Here is a 16961-nt window from a genome sequence, read left to right on the forward strand (position 1 = left end):
ATTAAATTTTGTCTGAGTGGAATGTCAGTATTTTATTGTCTTGTTGATGCCAATCTTTTAAGGAATTACAGTCTCATCAAATAAACAGTTGGCATTTTCAGTGCGTGTAGTTACCACAATAACATTTACCTCAATCAGAAAACATATGTCAAATTTGAACATGTATTACTGTCATTTTTAAGGCAGGTGCCCAACTTGGGAGATACTTTATCAAATGTAATACAACTTTATACAAAGGGCTGACTGACTTCAGAACATTTACAGGCCTTTTAGTGATTTCAACATACAAAAAAAAAAAAAAAACACTGCATTGAGTTATAGTCATCAACCTTTGTGCCTTCCACCAAGCAATTAGTTGAGAGCCCCAATAACCGAACATGTACTGTATTCAAGGACTGCTGTCCAAATCCCTGCGTGAAGGTTCAATCCATCCAGACACACAAATTAAACTCTTCACACAACAAGTTCATTACGTCTATCCTGCATTGTTCTGACTTCTCCTTCTCTTTTATCCTGCTTTAGTCTGACTTCTCCTTCTCTTTCATGTGCAGGAAGACGACGCTGAAGACAAAGAGACCTGCCATCATGGAGAAGACGCTGGCATAGTAGGGGTAGGCTGAGGGAATGAAACGCTCGTACTGTGTGTGCTGCAGGGGACGCACTGAAACCTGTGGTAATGAAAAAATATATATAGTAGAAGTTAGACACGTATTACAGCATGGGAGGTCAAAGTAGTGGTTTCACTCACTTAAAATGCATTAAACTACCAAGTCACAATTTTAGAGTAATACAACAAGGCTTTGGGTAGTCTTACATTTCTTTAGATACTTGTTACACCACATTCCTACATTTGCATGTATCACTTTCTATGCATGGAGGTCTCTGTACAGCAAGTAGAAGACAATCCTTGTGATTAACTTGCCTGAGTGGAGGAGTAGAGATGTGTGTATCCGAGACGGTTGTAGTCCACCTTGAACTGGAAGACCCCGTACACATCAGGCAGCGTGAACTGAACGCTATATTTACCTCCTTTGAGAAAGAAAAAACAGTATTTATGTTGGGTACATTTAGGATGTAAGCATTACTTAAAGGTGTTCTCTGACTGCAGCAACATACCATTCTTCTTGAGGTACGTCCTGACGAAGGGATCAATCCTCACAAACTCAAGCTGAATATCATCTCCATCAAAGGGAATCCAGCGGCCCTCAGACAACATCTCAATGACGATGCTGAACTCCTGTGTTGGAAAATTATACACCGATTGAAATATAGACATAGAAAAATATACACCCCTTCATTCAGGCTAGATGTTGATGATTGTTAAATCAGTGAAACATAAAACTCACCACGAGGTCAGTGATTGTGTATGCTGCAGGGGGAGTGGTCTCTCCAACGGGATGATGGGTGACAGCTCCCACCCTAAGGACTCCAGCCTCCTTGAACACCCAGCGAGACAGAGCCTCAGCCAGCTCCATGTTCCCTGTCTGCTCGTACCTGACAGAAACAGCAACAAGAAGAGGAGCCTTTCAACTTCAGGAGTGTGACAACCACACAAAGCTGTTAGTTCCATTCTAGATTTAACAATATTTTACTTTTTATCAGCAGGAGGATCAGAATAAATACACACACTACATATTCAGAGGAATGCATTTCCTGTTGTGGTTTGTTTTGGCAGGGTGCGTAAGAAACCTGAAATGTCTACATACCAAAACACTTCTAAAAAGCTAAATATATCAGCTGTCGTGCGTACCAACCATGCTGCCATAACAAATTATCTTTAATATTCCATTCTTACAAATTAGCTTTATGAAAACTTGAGACATATCTCATCAGAGATTTTTTTAGCCGCAGATTCAAGGCAGTCTTTCGTGGGCTTTTAAACCGTGAACATCTCAAAAATCTATAAAGACTTGCAAATGCATTTAAGAGATTTTCCCCACATCTACTGTGAAGGTCAAATTAGTATTGATGGTGAAATAAGTCAAAGGGAGCATACATTCCTCTGTGTGCTTTACAGACCCAAGTAATTGAGTTCTTCTGTTTGTAGAGCTCTGCAGGCAGTGTCTACATGATCAAGGATACATTGCACTGCCTCTGTCTCTCTCAGCTGCATGTCTATGACCATACACTCAAATAAACACACTTAATAATCAAAGTCTGCCAAAACACTAGACCGTGTATTTTCAACAGATTGGAGCAAATGTCCCAAAGAGACACAAACGACATCTTTGGCACCTGTGGGTGCTTTTCACACCAAAAAAAACTAACTGGGCTACATGGTTGAAATTTTAAATTACACCTTTTCACAGACAAATGTGATAATGACCACATTTCTAAACTGGAATATATAATCCTTAAGGGTTAACAGACAGATGTGATGAACAGTGGAGACTACCTCTCAGACCCAGGTCTGGCCTTCTGCACAGCAGAGTTGAAGAAAGCATCGCTGAAGAAGTCCATGGAGCCGCTGAAAACCACTCTGGCATTGTTCCTGGCCTGCAGGCCGGCAATCAGCAGGGTGTTTTTGCCAACAGCATGGGGGTACTGAAGAGATTGAAAATCAATATTAATAAGAATCAAAGTCAATTATTTAAATCCTGTGTAGTTCATTTGAAATCAAGATACTTTATGGCTATCAATGACTTCGAAGTCTCAGCTGAGACACTGGAACTACTTGTAAAATATGTCCCTAGTTGTGCAGACTCGTTTTTCATGAACTCATCAGGGTTATTTGAAAATGGAACATGGTCTACCTGAACCGAAAAGGATCTGTTTTTTATTTTAAAGCTGGGAAACTAACATCAATTTTGAGATTTTTCCTTAATAGAAACACTTTAAAGCTTAGTCAGAGATGAGAAAAATGTAATAGTTTTTGTTCCATGTAGATGTCCGGTGGTTTAAGCCCATTTTATGTAACTTCAGGGGCATGACAGAATAGCAGGACACAGGATGCCTTTAATTCATCTTAGGGTAGAAGTATTCACCATACTGTATAGTGAATAATCTGAAAAGTTACCTGAGAGATTGGTCTGTCAGGGAAAAAGGAGTATGAAGTAGAAGAGCCAGTAAGGATGTCCAGGACCAGAGGGTTTTCTGGGTCAGCCACCATGCTGGAGGGAAGGGGGAGCCATAGCATGTCAGTCAAGTATTACATGGTTTGCATTCACAGAGTAAAAAAAAAAGTTATCTTTGGAATATTGTGAATCAGGTGTGAAATCAAACGATGTCTCGTTTAGAAAAGTACCCAAAAGAGTTTGTGTAAAGTTAACCTCAGAGGATGGTTTAAGGTTATCCAGTAGTTAGACATTTTATTTCAGATATTAACCTTATAAAGTGTAAATAATAAGATAAACAGTGAGTGAATGTGTTTGCTGCTACCTTTCAATATAAACAGTGTCAAAATAAAGACGTACTGAAACAATGATTAAAATGTTATATTTGTCAATAACTGAATATTGGCCAGTAAAGAGATTTTAGATCTTTGCAACCAATCAGATTCTCTACTAGGGTACAGTTGACATCTTGCTTACCCAACACCCTTGAATAAAACAGGCCTGTTGGTGGGTTTGCCGACAATAGTTGGAGCCTTCAGGAGGTTCTCTGGATCAGCGACAATCAGAGTGTGCTGGAGATCAAAAAGCATCACATGTAAATACAAACAGTTCTAGATGTGTTATAATAAGAGGCTGTGTCTGAACAGACTCTGTTTACCTCTCCGGGGTCAGACAGATCATAGTTGTGATGGTCAATGACTGCAGTCTTTTCCTCGTCAAACTCGATGCCACATTCACTTCCCAGCTCCCTCAGTGGGTCCCCTGCGTAACAGGAGAGGAGCATTAGCACAGGACAGTATTACGGTGTTCATAATGGAAGAGCAAAAGCTTTTAAAATTGACTGACCGATATCTGAACTGGCAGCAACCAGGACATTTCCTCCACCATCAATGAAGGATGTGATCGTCTCCACATTTATATTTCCTCCAAAGTCTGCAGATGACACAAAGAAAAGGATTACAAACACGAGGCAAGCACAACCAGGATGTTGTTAACTACACATAAGAGTGTGATATTTACCCTCAACTGACGGTGCAAAGATAATGAGGTGGTCATACACGAACTGGCCATATTTGATCAGAGATAGGGAGGGATCATCGGCTGTCTTGAAAGTGACGTCAAAGCCTCGATCTGAAAAGAAGACAAGTATTGACAGCAACAACGCAACAGTTACACACTTGTTGTTAATGTTTTTGTAGTAACCCGAAGAACGTGATTGTGTAATGCAGTCCAATTGAATAATTTAGAAACTCTACAGGAACATTAATCCCTTTCTTAAACACTTTGTTTGTGATCATTGACAGATGAAAAATGCAATATCTCCTGTTAGTTATTATATTTACAAGTGTCCAATGACAACAATGCTAGTAAAACAGGAAGTTTTATTTTTTTAAAGATAATGTTATTTTCAATGTGCATCTTAAACTCTTATCTATAAATGTCCCTATGCAAATTTTAAAATAATATAAACAATATAGTTAAGGCCCGTGCAGTACTTTTCCTACTACTAAAAAGTATACGTGCTTTTAAATGCAGTATGTAAAACAGCTGACGATGCATTGGTAATCTATAGGTATACCGAATTGAAGAGTGGTCCTGTATCTATGCATTGAAGTTTAAGTTTCTATTGCAAAGCACGTGCAATATAATTATTTAGTAAAAATATTTAAATGACGTTTGGCGGAACACACTGTAGCTAAGGTAACATTAGCCTCCTCGCTGTGTCGCATGGTGTTAACCTGGTGAACCTTCAAGGCTCAATATTCCTTTCAAGAAGTCAATTTCACATTACAAGAGGGCTCTGTAACAGAACGGACCATAGTTATGGATGAGAAAAGCACAAATGTCGTACTGACCTGCCAGACTGCGGAAGAAGATTGAATGGGTGTCTCTGATGTTGAGGTTGTCCAGAAGAACCAGAGTTTTACCGTCAGCCAAAGCGCAATGCAACATGGACGCCAACGAGAGGAACAGCATAACTTTGTTGTCCATAAGTCTAAACTTCTTTTGGGTCATCATTCCTGTGCGTTTTTTGGATATTGATGAAGAACCGGACCGGTTCGTCTGCACGACTGCTGTCAACGACGCCATTTTGGTGCAGAAGTCGACGTCAGCGTTAGCAGAGAGTTAACTTTGACCCCAAGAATCGAGCCAATCAGAGAGAGTAACGCGTCTCGCTGACTACCGCTCCTCCAATGAGATGACCTCTTTATTATAAGACGTAAAAACACGGAAGTATGGGAAGAAGAATACGAGTCTACTGACTGACAATACAATCTGTATCATGTTTGATTATTTTAAAGGATAAGTGCAGACCAACTGTCAAACCAAAGGGTATGCGAGAAGAAATAATACAAAGGCCGACCAAAACAGACTTGAGGGGGAAATAATACACATGTTCAAAATGTACAAATTCGTCATATTAATAATAAATGATAGTTTTAATTGCATTACCTCTTCAAGCTTCTATCCGTTGAAAGACTTTTCAATACAAGTTCAAAACTTAATTTGCAGTAAATTAAATCCTTTGATATAAAGTGTAATTTTTCTATTAACAAAAAAAGCTTGAAAAAAGTGATCTTTTTCATGTAGTTTAGTATTTAACAAATGAGACTACAAATGTGTTCCTAAATGATTTAAAACATCCATGTTTGCAGACATTTAGTTTCAAACATGCAATATAGTTACCATCAATGTGATGGTATGTGATGGTATAGCATGTACTTTGATACATTAGGTATGAATGCTATTTCCTGTTTAATTAGTTTGATCTTTATACATATTATAAATGTACATACCGTTCATATACTGTATGTTTTTATATTTTCTAACCTTTGCTATTCTAACTCTCATGCTGTTTTTGTAGATCTTGTGCAATATATGTTGTGTTTTCTTGCATTAGTATGTGCAATTCTGTGAATGTCTTGTTATTTGTCGACTCTAAAGGAAGCAGCAGTGTTCAACAGCACTTTGAGTGCAAGGGGACAATAAAGTGTATCTTATTGTATACCTTCCAAATCTCAAAGATAATCCAGAAATCCACAATCAACATTATCACAACCAACTATCTTCTATCATCAATACGGCATCATCATCTTTTTTTTAAATAAATAAAAGCACAACAACAGGCTGGTCACCCTGTGTGGAGATTCTTTATTTACCAGGTGAGGAAAGAAATGTTACGGCTAGTCAACAGGACGTGTTGCAGGTAGTTTTCTAAACAGAAAATAGAATCTTGTGAAACCATTAGTGACAGGAAACGGCCCTCATGCCAAAGCTACTTCAAGACAGAAACAGAAAGAGCTGAGACTTGTTGACTAGATTCCCACCACATGTTTTATCTTGCATCAGAGGTGTTAAGACTTTTTAAGGGAAAACATAAATATACAAATATTACACATGCACAGCATTTATAATGTTTGCTGGTGCACTAATATACATGACGTCTCACTCTGGGAATAAAAAAGAGGAAATGTTATTTACCCCCCTATTCATTCATTCCTCCAAACATTCAAGTAGATATCTCTGTATAATAAGCTCTTCATGAAAATACATCAAAGTAGTACAATAAACTATCTCAATATTGACTGTTTAAAGAAATAAATACATATCTCATCTGGGTGACGTGGAAAAATAACACGTTCTTTCTTCAAGTTAGAGGTTGACAAGGATAGAATCGCAGCCTAAATATTTTATACAAAAGACAATGCATTATTCCTGCATTTAGGTCTAAAAATAAACAAACTATACAAAGTATTACAACCATGTCTGGATGTTACCTCGTCATTCGATCTCATTTCATATTTAAAGGACAGCAAAACATGGTTTGTAACTTCAGTTAGGCGGTTCCAAAAGGTTGTAAGTAATGAATCCAGTTTAGATTTCTTTTCCACATCACTTCAACTCAAGTCACTGGTTGACTGTACTTACCTCATGTAAAGATTTTTGTTGCATGTTATATTTCATACAACTTTTACAAATCTGTCGCACTATTCTTAACTCTGACATCCCATCTCCTCGTCCTCTCGATTGATCTTTTTTCTGTCTTCAGTGTGGGTTTCCACCTCTCTATCCTCCTCATGAATCCTTCTTCTTGTGATCCTCCTCCACCTCCACTTCCACCTCCCCCTCCCCCTCCCCCTCCCCTTCCCCCTCCCCTTCTCCCTCTCCCTCTCCATTCTGGGCATGTAGGATCAGTTCTCCTTCCTGGATAACCTGTTCAGCTGTGGGTTGCCATGTGGTGGCAGAATCCCCCTCTGCAGAGTTGGCTGTGGTGTACTGGTAGAAGTCGGAGTCTGCCTGAAACATGACCAAGGCCTGGGCTGTGTGGATGCGTACGTGCTGGGCGAGGGAGCTGGCGTCCAAGAATTTATCACCACAGGAATCACAAGCGTACAAGATCTGGGTGTTTGGGTCTGTGAACACAAGACGATTTGACAAAGGAAGTCATTTATATTTTTCACACTATGTTTGTTTTAGAGAAAGACTTTTCCACCCGGACGGTCTGTGAGCTGCTGGGTTATTCAGTTATCTAGCTAAGATTAAAGTTAAACAACAATGATAACAGCATGCTTAAATTTGACAACAACTGGCACGTTGTCATAGCAACGGCAATGTTAGAAATGATACTACCTATTAAACCTTCACATGTTTCTGATTCAGTCCATTCAATACTAGAGAAAAATGTTTGTTCATATTTACTGTAATAACTAACACTAACAATAAATTATGTTACATATCTTTCCAAAATAACCACGTTAGTTATTGTTTTAATAACTCTTTAAGAAACAATATGAAGAGGCTTGAAATGTACATGTTGGTGAACATTACTGACAAAACAAAGAATTTAAAAAAAATAGTTCTCTCGGTTAATATTTCCAAGATCAAATATGAAAACGTTTGAATGTCAGCTGTTTCCTTTAATGCTCACTTTACTGGAAATTTAACATTTTACTGCACACAACAGCTGTGAAATGTACCAACTGAAGGAAATACTTTGGTCTTATCAAAAGCACCAAATCAGTCAAATCAGTTAAATATCCCTCAACGTGCTGTGGTTGTTTACTCAACATCCTGTCCCTTTAGTCTGATCATTTATCACAGTGATCATCAACTGGTGGCCCGCGGGCAACATCCAGCCCCCCAAAGCTTCCTGTCCGGCCCCCAGAATATAAATGATCTTGGGTGATTAAACAATAAATATTAAAATAAAATCACAAGACTGAAATACTCGCATCAGTTGAATGGGAGAAATTATATTTCCCCTCTGACACCAACTTCTTCACATCGGGTTGACATCGTTCAGGTTTATGTGCGCACATATTTTAAAGTCTGCCCCCCCTCTGGTGGGCAATGTAGTCGATGACTCCTGATTTATCATATTCAGTGTTTCCCCTAGGTTTCCAGCGTTGGGGGGGGTGGGGACAAGCCAACACGCCGACAAAAACACTTGAAGGAATCTTGATGTTCATGTGGTACTTTTAATGAGAGCTGTCCTTTTCTATTAGAAAGGTATCCTTAAATGACTTCTTCCCCTGATTTCCGACTCTATCCACTATCCTATCTCTACAATAAAGGCACAAAAAAATTTTCTTAAAAAAAAAAAAAAAAAAAAATATATATATATATATATATATATATATATATATTTCTTTACCATTATATTAGGGGGGCGGCCCGCCCCCCTAATATAATGGTAGGGGAAACACTGATATTGTTGTTTGGACTTCATATTATCAAAGCAATCTATGAAAGTCCACATACCAGTCAAGAATTTGTCTGTCCATTGTTTAGCAATTTATTTTTTAGTGTTCACAAATGTATTATGCGTTTATGTAAAAGTTATGGAATTTGCAAATTTTTATGATGAGGTAAATGTTTTATGCATTAAGACTAAAATCAGTCTTAATGCTAATTAAGGAGCTTCCTGCTGTCTTACCTGCTTCTTGCACTTTCTCCACAGCTTTAGTGATTTCAGCTTTCAGAGCCTCAGTCTCATCTACGGACACTGAAGCAGCCACTGGTACGACTGTAAACAAACACAACACAAGGTCAAAACATTTATCATGTAATTCATCTTCATGATTCTTTAATCATTTGCAGAGGTTCAGTGTGCCATCCATCACAGGATGTTTACATTTCCCCTTGAGCTTGAAGATGCTATCTCACCTGTCAGCTGAGCAACAGCACTTGCTGCCAGGGCTTCTGTCGCCAGGGTGACGATGTCCTCTGTAGTAACAGTAACTATGTTGATCTCACTGTCAGAGGTTGATGCACCAGCACACCCATCCGCCCCCTCGTCTCCACTGCCCTCTGCGAGCACTAGCCGCTTCATGCCGGCCTTGCCGTGGTGGACCGTCTTGACGTGGGAGCGCAGGTTGTCCACACGGTTGAACCCTCTGCCGCATTTATCGCACAGAAACGGTTTCTCACCTGAGAGTGAGAAAAGGTCACTTATTAAATTTGTAAGGGTGTAAGCTGCTAAAAAACAGAGTCCCTCCATGACCTTCAGGCTCTGTAATTCTACAACACTTTCTTTGTTCTTACCTGTGTGAATGATGATGTGCTTCGAAAGGTCGCCGACATTAACAAAAGCCTTGTTGCACATTTGACACTTGTGCGGCCTGACATTGTCGTGATGGCGAATGTGATTGGCGAGTTGACTGGACTGCACAAACCTGTCAAGAGAGAGACAGAAGATATTCATTAAAGCTCCTTTCAGGAGTTTTTTTTGCCGGCTATGAAACAGACTGAAATTAAAACGGATGGTTCTATGTGACCTTCAAAGGATAAAAAGACCTTCAGGAAGACTATTGATTATTTCTATAATATCATTTCTGTAAATACGGCTCAAGGGAGGTGTGAGAGGAAGAAATGAACAACACGCCGCAGAGAATTACTTTGTTATTTTCTACAAAGCAAAGATTCTGGATGAGTGATTCAATCGACTGTTAAAAGAAAGCATAGTGAGGTATTTTTGTTTAAATACACAACTTGCACATTTACAGGACAAAATCTGCAAAGTCAAAGAGGTATCACTTTGTCCACAGGAGGGCGCCAAAATCAACACAGACTCAAGTTCCTCACAGGAGCTTTAACACTTACTAGGAATCACATTCATTGTTTGCAATAAAAGATGGTTTCCAGTAACGTCTAGTGGCAGTTTTTTTTTATAATAACATAAATAACAAAACACCACAGAAGCCATACATTTGATCTGTGATTCCTTTAAATATAAACCTTTAACTCCTACAATATTTCCAAACCTTTTTGATAGAGTTACTGATGAGCCTTCTGTTACAGCACTGATTTATTTCCTTACTGACCTTTTTCCGCAGCGATCACACACGTAGGGCTTCTCCCCCGTGTGTTGCCGTACGTGAGCGATGAGCGAGCTGGCCTGGGTGAAGGCTTTGCCACAGATTGGACAGACGCACGGCTTCTCTCCTGTTTAAAACAAAATGCAGCATGTTGGGATATAGATCGTTTATGTGGGGGACTGAAAATGAAACTACTTTCACATTCTGCAGCTGTAGTCTAAAGTTGATGGGATCACCTGTGTGGATGCGCTCGTGTCGCTGCAGAGCTCCAGGGTCACTGAAAGCTCTCTTACAGTGCATACAGATGTACGGCTTCTCCCCGCTGTGAACACGCAGGTGTCTCTTCAGGTTCCCTAAAAGAAGGAAGATACAATCACATAAAGATGCTCCAGATAAAAAGCTGCAGAGGTCAACTGGCCTCAAATATTGAAAAGATATTATTATATTATTTCCCCCTATAATTTTTTTAAATCTCCTTCTTAATAAGAACTGACAATGAGTAGAAAACAGTTGATTTGATTCTCATGCCGTCTTTGGAGCCAGCTGACTGTAACAGCGATGTACACAGCCAGACTAAAAAGAAAATACCTTTACTTTGCTGCACGTCACTAATGTTGAGATGAGATTTAACTGTGGTTATTTTTTACCGCTATGTTTCTAAATGCAAGCAAGAAAGAATAGGGGCAAGCAGTCCTGAGAAACACAAATGGTTTTCAATCCTTTTAAAAAAAATGAAATTGGTAATCCTAAAGTTACTCAGATCAAATTATGTTGTGCGTAGGCAGCTTGATGTACAGAACATCATATAGTAAAGCCAAAATATGTCGCTTTTCTAATCACAATAAAGGAAGAAAAGCAGCAAATCCTCTCATCTGAGAGAGTTTTGGTAGAATTGAAATGTTTTAAGCACCAAGTCTGGAGTCTTTCAGATGTTCAGTTAATAGTTAAACAACAGCAGAATTCTTACAAATTCAGAATACTGTGCAAAAGAAAGAAAGAAAATCATCAAATAAGCAAAGAAACCTCGTCCATCCTGCTCTTACCTGAGGTGGTAAACTGCTTGCCACACTCCTTGCACTTGAGAGGCCCGTCTGTGATGTGGATCTTTAAATGAGCCCTCAGGTTTCCCAGCTGAATAAAACACAACACGACTATTAATGAGTAAACACGCTCTGCAAATATCTGAATACTGAGCTACCAAACCAAACGAGTGCATCGTGATGGTTATTGGTGCTTAACGTCGAGGTAAAGCTTTTTACCTGGTTGAATCGTTTGTCACAGTGGGGACATTTGTTGCCCTTCTCCGTGTCGTGTATCTCCAGGTGTCTCATCTTTGCCGTGGGGTCAGAGAAGGCTTTGTCGCAGAAGTCGCACTGGTACGGCTTCTCACCGCTGTGCACCAGCTGGTGGCGCTTCAGGTTGCCGCTCGTGGTGAACAACTTGCCGCACATTTCGCAGCTGTAGCGTGCCTCGCCCGTGTGCCGTTTACGATGCAGGTTGAGCAAGCTGATCTGACGGTAGCTCTTTCCACACGTGGAGCAGCAGTACGGCTTCAGAGGGCTAGGAGGCAACCAGACCTCTGTTTCAGTACACAAACCCGGCTGACTGAGCCCCGTGGGCAGCTGAAGTCAAATGTGTGTATCTCACCTGTGTGTTTTCTCGTGAGCTTTACAAGCTGCAGGGTCGGAGAACGCTTTGTTGCAGTCCCGACAGCTGAACGGCTTCTCCCCTGTGTGGATGCGCATGTGTCTTTTGAAGTTGCCAGTGTGGGTGAATTTCTTCCCACAATCCTGGAAAATGAAACACGTCATGAAGAGTCTAATGTAAATGTAGCAAGCAAGGACTGTTTGTTAGAACTTTTGCACTAAAGTCTAAATTAAATCTTCATGCATCATCAACATGTCCCGGTTTTCTTCATTTGCGTCAGACTGCATGTGATAAGTAGTTAAAGCTTGTAGTTAAAGTCTACATTAACCTCCATTAACAACAGCATTTGCCCCCCCCAGACTAATGTTTCTCACCTCACACTTGTGCGTCACAGAGCTGTAAGGCTTCGACTCGGACCGGCTGCTCATAGACGCTGAGTGAGTTTGTCTGCTCTCTCCCTCGCTGCTAGAATCGACTCCCCTCTCCTCCTCCTCCTCCTCCTGCTGGCTGGCCTCTCCATCTTCCTCTTCCATTCCCTCTTCATCGTCAGCCTCCCCATCACCATCCTCCACAGGGTCGTCCTCCTGTTCTTCAGCCGTCTCTGCCGGCTCTGCTGTCTTCCTCGCGTTTCTTTTCTTTGCTGGGCCTTCGTCTTCGGAGTCATTGTCTACCAGAGAGACAACAGATGAAGTCTTAAACATGTCGTAGTGTCCTGGATGTAAGGACACGGACTTGACCTAGTGCACCTTTCATCCTATCAAAAATATTGCCAATTCTTTGAACAGTAAAAAAAAACTTCCCAAGACCAGAAAATAGGGAAAACTTTTGGCATTAAAATCTATTTTTTTCTGATGAAAAACAACAAATTCCATAACAGGCATCAGGTGGAGAGTAAATTGTGCAAGTGATTATAATACGGAGAAATATAAAGCACATTACTCACCAGGTGGGAAGTTCCGTCGCGGGGGTTTTCTGATTCTTCTCCCACGAGAGCTCATGTAGGACGAGCTGCCAGCAGATATCAACTTCGGTGCTGAAAATAACGACAAGTTTAACGTTGTAAGTTGAATGTTGTAATACATCGAGTAAGAAGATCAACATCTGCTACTTCAGATATGTCACATTAAATATGTTTCAGTATTTACCTGGTGTGTAGTCGGAGTCTGAGGGGTCGTCCTGACAGCCTGAGGCCTCCTGTGCAGCGCTCTCGTCCTCCTTCTTTACACAGATCTTCTTCTGAGCAGACACTGAAGCACTTTTGGACGGTCGGCCTCGGCCTGACTGGGGTCTGTTGGGGCTGCTCTGAGAAGCAGTGTGTTTTGTTTCGGTGGAGATGTCTTTGTTCAGGTTTTCTTGAATCTGTGAGGCTTCAGTATCTTCTGAGGGGGCGTCAATAGGACTCTCCTCCTCTGCTTGTAAAGCTACTTCTGCCAAGTCGCTGTCAAGCTCCTCTCCATGCTCTTCTTCGTCTGCTTTTTCATCTGATGTGATAAAAAAAAAAAAAAAAATCCATAATAAGACGTTGTATTATCGACTATTACTGGATTTCTGGCTTGTTTTTCCAACATGGACTGTAAGTTTTTCTTTTGGAAAAACATTTCAAGCTAAATCAGATGAGTGAAGAGCATAAACATGAAATAAATAGTAATTAATAAACAGAGAAGACTGAAGAGATTTCCACAAAATGCCTTTCATGACATTTATAAGAAACATAGATCTTCAGCAACAAGATAGTTTTTCTTCTTAGCTATATTTAACGCCTGACACACCGGACACCGGCTTAAATTTCCCACACAATCTGCACAACAAAGTATGGAAACCAGACTGTATCTTATCACCTACAAAGCCCTCCATAACCTCACTCCCCACCAACTGTCCGAGCTCCTCCAATGGCACACTCCCACCCACACTCTCAGGTCTGCTGACGCAAACTTTAATAAAAAGTAGAACCCAGGGAGACGGTGGACTCACCAACAGAGAAATCCAGTGTTATGAGGGACGGAGTTTGAGTAGCCATCGACTGATACGCAGAACAGGCATTGACGATTTCCTGCATCTGTAGAAAGCTGGCAACAGTCCGCACGTCTTCTACATTCTGTGGACTTAAACTCAGCTTAGCCGTGTACATAAACTCCAGGACCTGTCCCAAACCTGCGACGATAAATCAACAAAACAACAGGTCAAGATACTAAAGTGATGGTTGGTACAATTACTATTACTTAAGTAATGCATCGTGACCACAAAGTAGCAGCACTAGAACATACATGATGCTATATAAATTCATTAAATGTAAGAATGTGAGCAGAGATGTGTCCACAGGCTGACAGGAACCCACCTGCTGCATTGCTGATGTCCAGATGCACCACATCTTTCTGGTCCAGGAAGAGGGTGCGGAAGTAGACGCTGCAGGCCGCCAGCACAGCTTTGTGGGCCTTGAAGTCGACCCCGTCCACAACGAAGGTGCAGTCACACAGCAGGCCCTGCTTGCGCTGGCGGTTCAGCTGCTCCAGGACCTTCCCGCTGTGCCAGGGGAACTCCATCCTCCTGATCGTCTGAGGATGGTGGGGTGCAGGCTCTGTGGATCTCCCTGAGCAAAATGACACAATCTAATATGATTAAAAAATTCAAATGATTGACCAGTGTAACCATTCCAGTGTGTGAAATGGAGGGGGGGAAAGTACAGAAACTATGTAGAAATAGATAAAAAGAAGAACTAACACTACAGGCTCTGGCTAAAAAAAGGAACTACTAAATACACTCAATACTAAAAACACTCAATACTATTAACATAAATTTCCCTTCCAAACATCCTAATCAGTTGAATAGCGGATGTCTTTCTATTCTGAAGCTTTGAGCATTGATTGCTTCTTCGTTTTCCTTCATGTCCCGGCAATCTCTGACTTTAGATCACAACCGTCACAACCTTTCCTCCCATGTTGAGTTTCCTCTTTCTTGACTGTTTCATCTGGATACACCTTTAATGTTGTTTTCATTATGTCACATCTGTGATGCACACCTGTCTTTTGTGTTATTTTCTCATCCATATACACGGATCCATCTGCTCTCGATGTTGAAAAGTTGCACATAGTGATGCAAAAATAAAGGACAATATTTCCCTCTAAAAATAATGATTGAAAAAAAAAACAATAAAAAAAAAAGTGTTAATATTTGTAATGTTTTCCAAAGACTAAATAACAAGTACAGTATTGATACCAAAAATAAATACCAAAGAATATTACACTTTCTAGCTTGGGTGACATGACAAACAATAAGTTTCTCAGTGTTGTCATTTCATGCTGTCATGACATGTGGACTTGTTTCTGACACTTTTAAAAGTTTTAAATAAATAATTGTATCCTTCAACGCAAAGCTACTGAAATAAACTCACTTATAATAAAAAACATCAACTAAGTCTGTTCTATTACAAACATTAAGATATATATGAGGGTTATATTGCTTAAATCTCTTCATATTTCGACAAATATGCTCCATTATTTTTAAAGGAAGTAGGTTATTTTATCAATCCTTTTGAAAATATTGACTATTTTTGTTAATTAAAAAAATAAATATTTGTGTCGTACGTCAATAGCAGTGTGGTCTGCATTTTGTTTTTTTTTACAGAAATGTATCAAGCGCCAAGACCAGCAGAGACAAGAACCTCTAACTATTGTAAACAAACAAACAGCTGGTTTACTAAACTAAAAGCAGCCAACTTAACAACAACAACAGGATGTAGCCATATCGGCATGGGACTTAACATGAAAAATATGACATAAAATTATTTATAATTAATATTATTCAGGAAAACTCGGGTTGTATTAAAGTTTTGTCAGCTTGGTTTGACGGTGCACTGCATCGATTGCAATTCCTCAATCCTTGTAGCTTTGTTATCAGGGATTAATTTAGCGTGCCTTGACATGCATGTAGTGAAGGGCCAAGATGGCGGGCCGACGAGTCCGGCCTGTCTTCATCGCGTATTGTTTTCACAGCTAGCTCGCTTTTATCTCTTTACGTCAGCGCCATTTTAATAAAAAGAGGTCTCTGAATTACCTCCGTGTCGTATCTTCTGAAGTCCGGATGTAAACAGCTGGAGCAGTCGCTGCTGGGGAGTCTTTCACTTTCTTAAGATAAACAAACCCAATCGAGTTTTTCGGTGATCGATCATACCCCGCTCACTCCATCCAGCGCCATCTTCCTCTCTCTGATCGATTGATAGGGACCGGCCGGATGTACCACAGGAGAGCACGCGCAGTCTGAACACCTGCTGTGTTGACGTTGGCCGCATGGTGGCGCAGTTTGCTCGCGTTATAAATACCTGATGGATTCCCTGCTCTTTATCACTGGATGAAAACTAAAGAGCACAACCCCTTATTTAGCATTTCATGTGATAAATAAGAGTCCATAATTATTTCTTGACAAAAAACAGAACCAACCCTAACATAAATATCCTCATAAAGAGCTTTGAAACTTCTTCTCATCGTTCAAATAAGATAAGATAATCCTTTATTTATCCCACAACGGGGAAATTTACGGTGTTACAGCAGCAAAGAGCAAAGAAGACAGTACACAATTTAAAGAAAAATTTGAAATGTACAAAAAAAATGTATGGAGAAGAGGAATGCATTCAAACTTTTGAGCTTTTATGTAGGTCTATGACTTTCCCTTATTTGTTATTTAGGCTATTTGATGTTTGTGTTTAATTATTCATGTTTGTTTGTTGCCTCAGGCCAATAGTAGGCCTTTATTTTGACTTTTCAATCTTAGTTACGCTATGTAGCCTAATGTCTTTATGTGTTCAATGATTTATAAAAGCTGTCTATGATTTAACTGTCTTTTTTAGTCATGTCATTTTTTGACATGTCAAATTCAAATACGTTTTGTGGAATTATTAGATCACCATTTTGTCAAAAAATGGCAAATTTAAATAAGCCTATCTATTCGA

At 40.0% G+C, this 16961-nt stretch overlaps 2 protein-coding genes across 2 annotated transcripts; both read right to left on the reverse strand.

Moving 5' to 3' along the window:
* Position 1: 1 nt before the first annotated feature.
* Positions 2-5167, reverse strand: ddost (dolichyl-diphosphooligosaccharide--protein glycosyltransferase subunit (non-catalytic)). Its single transcript, XM_065961719.1, has 11 exons — positions 4910-5167; positions 4074-4184; positions 3900-3986; positions 3712-3815; positions 3531-3625; positions 3017-3110; positions 2396-2544; positions 1347-1494; positions 1117-1237; positions 928-1029; positions 2-673 (listed from the first exon to the last, which is right to left on the reverse strand). Exons 1-11 carry the CDS (start codon positions 5142-5144, stop codon positions 519-521), a joined length of 1401 nt encoding a protein of 466 aa, XP_065817791.1. The 5' UTR covers positions 5145-5167; the 3' UTR covers positions 2-518.
* A 1019-nt stretch (positions 5168-6186) lies between these two features.
* On the reverse strand, positions 6187-16253 carry zbtb17 (zinc finger and BTB domain containing 17). The gene is made up of 15 exons (XM_020635379.3): positions 16070-16253; positions 14355-14606; positions 13991-14170; positions 13165-13500; positions 12963-13052; positions 12394-12686; positions 12020-12162; positions 11632-11932; positions 11416-11503; positions 10609-10725; positions 10379-10499; positions 9600-9730; positions 9222-9485; positions 8992-9081; positions 6187-7468 (listed from the first exon to the last, which is right to left on the reverse strand). Exons 2-15 carry the CDS (start codon positions 14557-14559, stop codon positions 7131-7133), a joined length of 2697 nt encoding a protein of 898 aa, XP_020491035.2. The 5' UTR covers positions 14560-14606; positions 16070-16253; the 3' UTR covers positions 6187-7130.
* Between the last annotated feature and the right edge of the window lie 708 nt (positions 16254-16961).

The sequence above is a fragment of the Labrus bergylta genome, chromosome 12 (genome assembly GCF_963930695.1).
Source record: "Labrus bergylta chromosome 12, fLabBer1.1, whole genome shotgun sequence".
Taxonomy (NCBI): Eukaryota; Metazoa; Chordata; class Actinopteri; order Labriformes; family Labridae; genus Labrus; species Labrus bergylta.

What these genes read in the sequence shown, in the direction of transcription:
- ddost (XM_065961719.1), bottom strand. Translation starts at nt 5,144, where the DNA reads ATGGCGTCGTTGACAGCAGTCGTGCAGACGAACCGGTCCGGTTCTTCA. An exon ending in CTTCTTCCGCAGTCTGGCAG is followed by an intron (nt 4,185 to 4,909) that starts GTCAGTACGACA and finishes TCTTCTTTTCAG; the next exon opens with ATCGAGGCTTTGACGTCACT. An exon ending in CTTTGCACCGTCAGTTGAGG is followed by an intron (nt 3,987 to 4,073) that starts GTAAATATCACA and finishes TGTCATCTGCAG; the next exon opens with ACTTTGGAGGAAATATAAAT.
- zbtb17 (XM_020635379.3), bottom strand. Translation starts at nt 14,559, where the DNA reads ATGGAGTTCCCCTGGCACAGCGGGAAGGTCCTGGAGCAGCTGAACCGC. An exon ending in GGACATCAGCAATGCAGCAG is followed by an intron (nt 14,171 to 14,354) that starts GTGGGTTCCTGT and finishes TTATCGTCGCAG; the next exon opens with GTTTGGGACAGGTCCTGGAG. An exon ending in TGCTGTTGCTCAGCTGACAG is followed by an intron (nt 9,082 to 9,221) that starts GTGAGATAGCAT and finishes GTTTGTTTACAG; the next exon opens with TCGTACCAGTGGCTGCTTCA.